The 6000-nt window shown below is 54.0% G+C and overlaps 1 protein-coding gene across 1 annotated transcript; it reads left to right on the forward strand.

Moving 5' to 3' along the window:
• The first annotated feature begins 3430 nt into the window (after positions 1–3430).
• On the forward strand, positions 3431–5723 carry ADIRF (adipogenesis regulatory factor). Its single transcript, XM_061163057.1, has 3 exons — positions 3431–3592; positions 5264–5326; positions 5531–5723. Exons 1-3 carry the CDS (start codon positions 3532–3534, stop codon positions 5635–5637), a joined length of 231 nt encoding a protein of 76 aa, XP_061019040.1. The 5' UTR covers positions 3431–3531; the 3' UTR covers positions 5638–5723.
• The last annotated feature ends 277 nt before the right edge of the window (positions 5724–6000 follow it).

A 6000-nucleotide genomic window follows, 5' to 3' on the forward strand; every position in this document is an offset into this window, starting at 1 on the left:
TCTCCTCCAAGAAGCCCCAGGTGACCTGTCTTGGTAGGTGGCAATTGTAATAAGAGAACATACATATGAGACTTGTTTTGGCCACCACAAGATGAAGAGACCTATGCCCCAATCCGCCAGAATCTTAAAAGTTAATAGAGGGCTTGACTGGAGTCAGTCATATATTCGGGCTTCCCTGATGGCTAAATCGGTAAAGAACCTGCCTGCAATGCAAGAGACACAGGTTCAATCCCTGGGTCAGGAAGATCCCCTGGAGAAGGAAATGGCAACCCACTCCAGCATTCTTGCCTGGGAAATCCGATGGACAGAGGAGCCTGGCGGGCTACAGTCCACAGGGTAGTAAAGAGTCAGACACGACTTAAGCAACTTAGCACACATGAATGCGGTCATATATTCAGTTCAAGAGGGTTTCAACAACATCTTACTCTCTCAAGGCTGTGTCCTAAAAATGGCCACTAACATGGGATTTGTAGTCAGGACATACATTCCAAGGGCAGGGGAGAGGGTGAGGAGCGTCTGACTGCTCAGGTCCAGCTCACAAGGTAACCAGGAGTTACATCCTCTTGATGACCTCCTCCAACATTGCTGCAACAAGTTTTTCAATCATCTTCTATGCATCAGGGGAGGTGTTTGACTCTAAGGAACCAAACTAAGCAAACTAGATATGGTTTCTTCAATTGCCCAGAATCTTGGAGGTGTTGGGGAGGAATAAATCTTCTTTTACCTTTCTAGGTTCTTCTGGCTGGTCAAAGAATTAAACTGACATGAGACAGGTTGACAGGAGAAAATCAAAGTTCAATAGCATGTATACACGAGAGACCCAGGAAAACTGAGTAACTCATCAAAATGGCTGAAACCTTCACCTTAAATATCATCTTTAGCTAAAGACAAAAGAGGGTGTTGGGGCTAGTGGTTTGGGGAGGAAGGCAGTTGACATGAAGACGGAAAGCAAGTGTTTGGTAAATAAATGTTTGCTGGGCCATGTACAGACAATGCGACACAGAGAGGAATTTTAACAAATAGACTTTTCTGTTTCTGCCTGTCTACATACCTAGTTCATGTTCTAGTTATCCATGGTGATAGTTCTATTACTGTAACAGACCCTCTAACTTAATTCTTTAGGTAACTAAGGGGAAAGGTCCAAGTTTCTTCCTGAGTCTTTTGGGCTTTGATTGTTTTTAGCTTGAAATAACCTGCATTTCAAAGAGACATTTTAGAGTGGCAAATCTTGCTTCCTTGCAGACGAAAGAGAGAGAATTTGAAGTATGGTGTCATGTTAGTGAAATACAGAATGCTACGAGGCCCAAACTGGGATGCTTCATCTAATCTGTGATAGGGAAGTCTTCCCTGGTTGTGATATTTTTGATGAAACTGGAATGATGAGTAAGAATTAGCAAGATTAAAGGGCCCGCCATTCCCACCCTCCCCAACCATGGACCCTCAGCTGAGTGTCAGGCATCCATCAGCCCATTTAATCCTCACCATAACACCCTGGGGGAGATTCTGTTATTGTGCCCCCCACCATCAAGGATTGAGGCTTGATGAGTCTGAACCTTGAGACACTGAGGCTCAGAGAGATGAAGGAACTTGCTCTAGCGGGTATGTGAACCCAAGGGGTCTGACTTCAGTGCCTGCTGCTTTAGAACCATTCAGCTGTCTCCTATCACCTGCTTGGGCAGCCTCCCATAGAGGCTGTTGACTGTCTCATTCTTTGCCCACAGGGCCTGGTGCCAAACAGCATCAGCAGCTCAGCAATGAGCTAACTTGGAGCAGTGTAAAAGGTCTTCCTGGCTAAAGGGATTAGTGGTGGTTTTTCAGGAGGGCTGGCAGGCCTGGGGCAGGGGCTGGATGGGAGCTCTCCAGAATACTGAAGGAAGAGTCAGGCGGACTTGCTGCGCCTTGACCCTCAGAGCTCAGGGCTGGACCAGGCTGCCTGCAGGGGGGGATGCACACAGGGCGGGGCAGTTGCTTTGCTAGTCAGTGCTTGGTTTCCCTTCCCCCCACCAGATCTCCATCCCCCTAACCAGATCTCAGGGCCTGCCCCTTCCTCTGGCCCAGAAATCCTCCATTAATCAATTTCTCATGTGTGTGTTTTCTCCAGATACCCCCACACCAGAGGCTGACCCTCCATGACCTAGTCACTCCTCCCTACTTATTAGAGGCAGGGTGTGGACCAGTTGAGGGGACCTGAGTAAGCGGGGACTTCCCAGAGCTCCAAAATAGGGGGGGGACTCCGATAGATGTGCAGAGACAGGCCCAGAAAGGGTTAATCAGAGAGCAGCCTTAAAGAGGGTCCAGCCACAGGCTGAGGGAATGGCCTCCAGGCTCCAATGGCCAACTCAAGTGGAAGAGCGCTGGGCTGGGTGGTGGCCTGACCTGCAGCCTTAAGCATCAGGAGTCATTTTGTTGTCCCTGGGATCCCTGGCTGCCCTACTGACACGCCAGTCACTAATTGCCCTCCGTCCTCCAAGGCCCTCCGGCCATCCCTAAGCCCCTCATGCTCAGTCCTGGGAAAACGACTTGAGCAACCTGCAGCTGGGCCGCTCCCTTACTGGTCTGGAGTACTTTCCGCCCAAGTCCTGGGGCTTTGGTGACCAACGACAATTTCCTTGCCTGGGCTTGACACACATGGACGGCCCTTTCTGTTACTCCCCCTCCACTTGGGGCTGTGTGGTCCCCAGTCAGCGCCGCGTGGTCTCCAGTGACTGGCCTCAATGGAAGGAGGTGGGACTTATTCCACAGTCTCCCCACTGCACTCCCCCCGATCCCAACCCTGTCCCAGCAGCAGTTGGGCAGATGGCATCTGCCAGTCTGCAGTGTCCAGGCTGAGTGCATGGGACCTGCTGGTTTGGCGTTGGTCAGGGCCCTACGGTTTACAACCCACCGACTCAGACTTGAGTCCCTGCCATGTGAATTTTGGTGAGACCTAAATCACCCTCTGTGCCTCATCTTCTTCCTATAAACTACTAACAATTCCCATTCCAAGAGCTTGTTGTCAAGATTACACAAGAAAGGAAGCGTTTGCACAGCGCCAGGCACAAAGTAAATACTTAATAAAAAGCAGCTGCTATTAATTACAGCTCCACCTGGTGCTGATCCCCACCCCCCTCACCCCTCCCAGGATGGGGACTCCTCAGGGTCAGGGAGGAAAAGTCGCGCCCACCCGGTGCAGGAAGATTGGTACGCCCCCTTGTGCCCCCAACCACTGTCCCGATCCCCAATCCAGCCCCTCTGCAGCCCTGAGCCCCTCTTCAGACACTAGCTGGCACACCTCCCCGCTTTCCCATCACGGTCTGCCTGAGGCCAGGATGTGCTTTCGGGCTGGCGGGTACTGGAGCAGGGCCCGGTCACTCCCCTGAGCCCGAGTGCTGGGAACCGCCCCGCGCCCCCTCCAACCCCCCTTCGTGCGGGGAGGGGCCGGCCCTGGGGCGCCTTAAAAACCAGAGCTGGCTCTCGGGTCGCCGCAGCCTCTTTGAGCAGGATCCAACGTCGCTGCGGCTACCCTTAACCACTCGCAGACCCCCCGCAGCCATGGCCAGCAAAGGCTTGCAGGACCTGAAGAAGCAAGTGGAGGGGGCGGCCCAGGAAGCCGGTGAGAAGAGAGCGCGATGCGGGCACACCCGATGGACTCGGGGGTTGGGGGGCGCAAGCCAGGGGACTGTGCAGCAGGAAAGTCGAGGGGGTGGGGTGCCTCCGGCTAGGAAGGGCTCTCTCTGGAGTTGGAGGGATCTGGCAGGACGCCCACCCCGACCAGCCCAGGAATGATGCCTTGAGGCAAGCGGGAGAACAGCGGTGCCTGGGCGGGGTGAGGCATTGGGCATTGCCAGAGCCAATCGGAGGAGGCTGTGAAGGCGGGGAGTGGCCCCACCCGGGCCCTTAGGGGAGAGTGAAGAAAGCCCACAGGGAAATCGGACTCTGCCACCCAGCGATCTCTGCCCGCCAGGGCCCCAGAGGCCCATAGAACCAGGATGGGATGAGGGAAGCAGCTCCAGATTCCCACTGGGCTTTGTTTTGAGCACTCCTCCCTTCCCCCCAATACTAATTTCCTCTTAAGTCCTCACCCAGAGGACCTTCCCACCCTCATGCGGCCGAGGCAGGTCACTAGTCTTAGTTTCCGTCCCCAGCTCTTTCCTCCTTAGACCTGAGTTACACACCTGGCGGGAAGGGTGAAGATGGACTGGGGAGTAGGGAATTTGAGGAGACTCTGGGCACACCAGCAGCACCTGTTCCAGTTCCAGCTCAGCCTCCCCTGGGACTCCAGCTCCCAATCAGTCCTATGCATATCCCAGTCAGCAGACAACACCTAAACCCACCCCATCCTTCATCAGTGCCCTAGGAAAGCGAACAGTTGCTCCCCTAGGCTAAAATGGTACCAAGAAGCCTCTGTTTACAGCACCCTTCCTTCTGGGCCTCACTTTTCCCAGCTGTAGGTTGAGTGCAAAGCCTCCTTCCCTATGGTCTTGACTGTGCTATGTCAGACAAGGAACCCAGGGACTTCTGTGAGCAGCAGATCCAGGGCCTGCCTGACCCCTGTGTACCCGGCCCCCAGGGTCTGGGTAAGGTAGGCCCTTTACTGTTTAGCAGTGAGGATGAGTTAGATCACTGAAGGCCAGAGCACCTGTCTGCCTACCCAGCAGGTGGGACACATCTGAGCTCCTGGAAACCCTGTTCTCCACAGGTATAAACTCTGGTATAGAGGAGATGGCCTGACCTTGGAAGTTTCACCTATTTCCTGCACTTCATTTCCTAATGCCTTAAGCTGCCTGCCCACATAGACAACTGGCAATCATGGCTTGTGTGCCCTCTGGGGAGAGGCACAAGAGAGAGGAGGTAGTGAGAATGCCTTGCAAAGTAGAAGTCCCAGTGGTGGGAATTCAGGCATTTGGGCCAAGCTTCTAGGGGAGAAGTTTTAAAGGGGGCAGGGTTCTTCCTGGGCCATGCCCAGCAGCAGCCACAGCCCAGATGCCAATTCCAGCCTGGCCCTGCCTTCCTTCCTCTGTTGGATATTTTCTCAGCAGTCCTGAAGATCGCAAGGGAAGCAAGCCAGAGGGGAGGAGCCCAGAGTTATAAATAAACAAGAATAATACCCTGGAGTCATGGAAAGGGCTCATGCCCCTCACTGACTGAGCGGCCTTGGTCAGAGGACTTTACCTTAATGGCATCCATCTTTGGGCATGTAAGACAGACCACTCTAGAGAACAGATGGGGTTGGCAGGTGGAGCCCCTGTGGTTAAGAGCTAAAGCCCACATCTCTCTGTTCCAGTGACTTCGGCAGGAACAGCGGCTCAGCAAGTGGTGGATCAGGCCACAGAAGCGGGGCAGAAAGGTCTGGTGGGCCTGGTGGGCAAGAGGGTGGATAGCCCCAGCACACCTCCACACTCCATCCAGCCCTTGTCCAGACACACTCTCTCCTCTGCAGACCCTCTATCCTCACTGCATCCTGGGGAGGGAGCCCCAGGGGAGGCTAACCCCTGCAAGGCTGTGGTTCCCCGGGGTCCCGCCCTCAACTGCTCTTTCCTTCCTTCCCCAGCCATGGACCAGGTTGCCAAGACTACCCAGGAAACCATCGACAAGACTGCTAACCAGGCCTCTGAGACTTTCTCGGGTTTTGGGAAAAAATTTGGCCTCCTGAAATGACAGAAGGGAGACATGGGTGACTCCCTTCGAGGCCCGGAGCTCTGGCAGGCTCTTGGTGGGCCACCTGATTAAAGCATATATTCCTACCCTGTGCCCACTTCATGACTCCTTCCACACTGGGCCCAGCCCTCCCCTCGCTTTGAGCAGAGCCAGAAACTCAGCCCCTAGTCCAGAGAGAGTCCTGGCATTCCAAATTCGGAGGAAACCCAGACTGATTGTCCAAGAACTCCTTTTCCTTTTCTCAACCGCGTATCCCCACTCTCCCTTATTTTAAGTTCAAACCCCATTTAGGTACGTGCCTCTCCCCGCTTCCGATTCCAAAACCGCTCTCCCAGCTCCAGAAACCCGGCTCTTCCTAGAAAG

Source organism: Dama dama, chromosome 15 (genome assembly GCF_033118175.1).
Source record: "Dama dama isolate Ldn47 chromosome 15, ASM3311817v1, whole genome shotgun sequence".
Classification (NCBI taxonomy): Eukaryota; Metazoa; Chordata; class Mammalia; order Artiodactyla; family Cervidae; genus Dama; species Dama dama.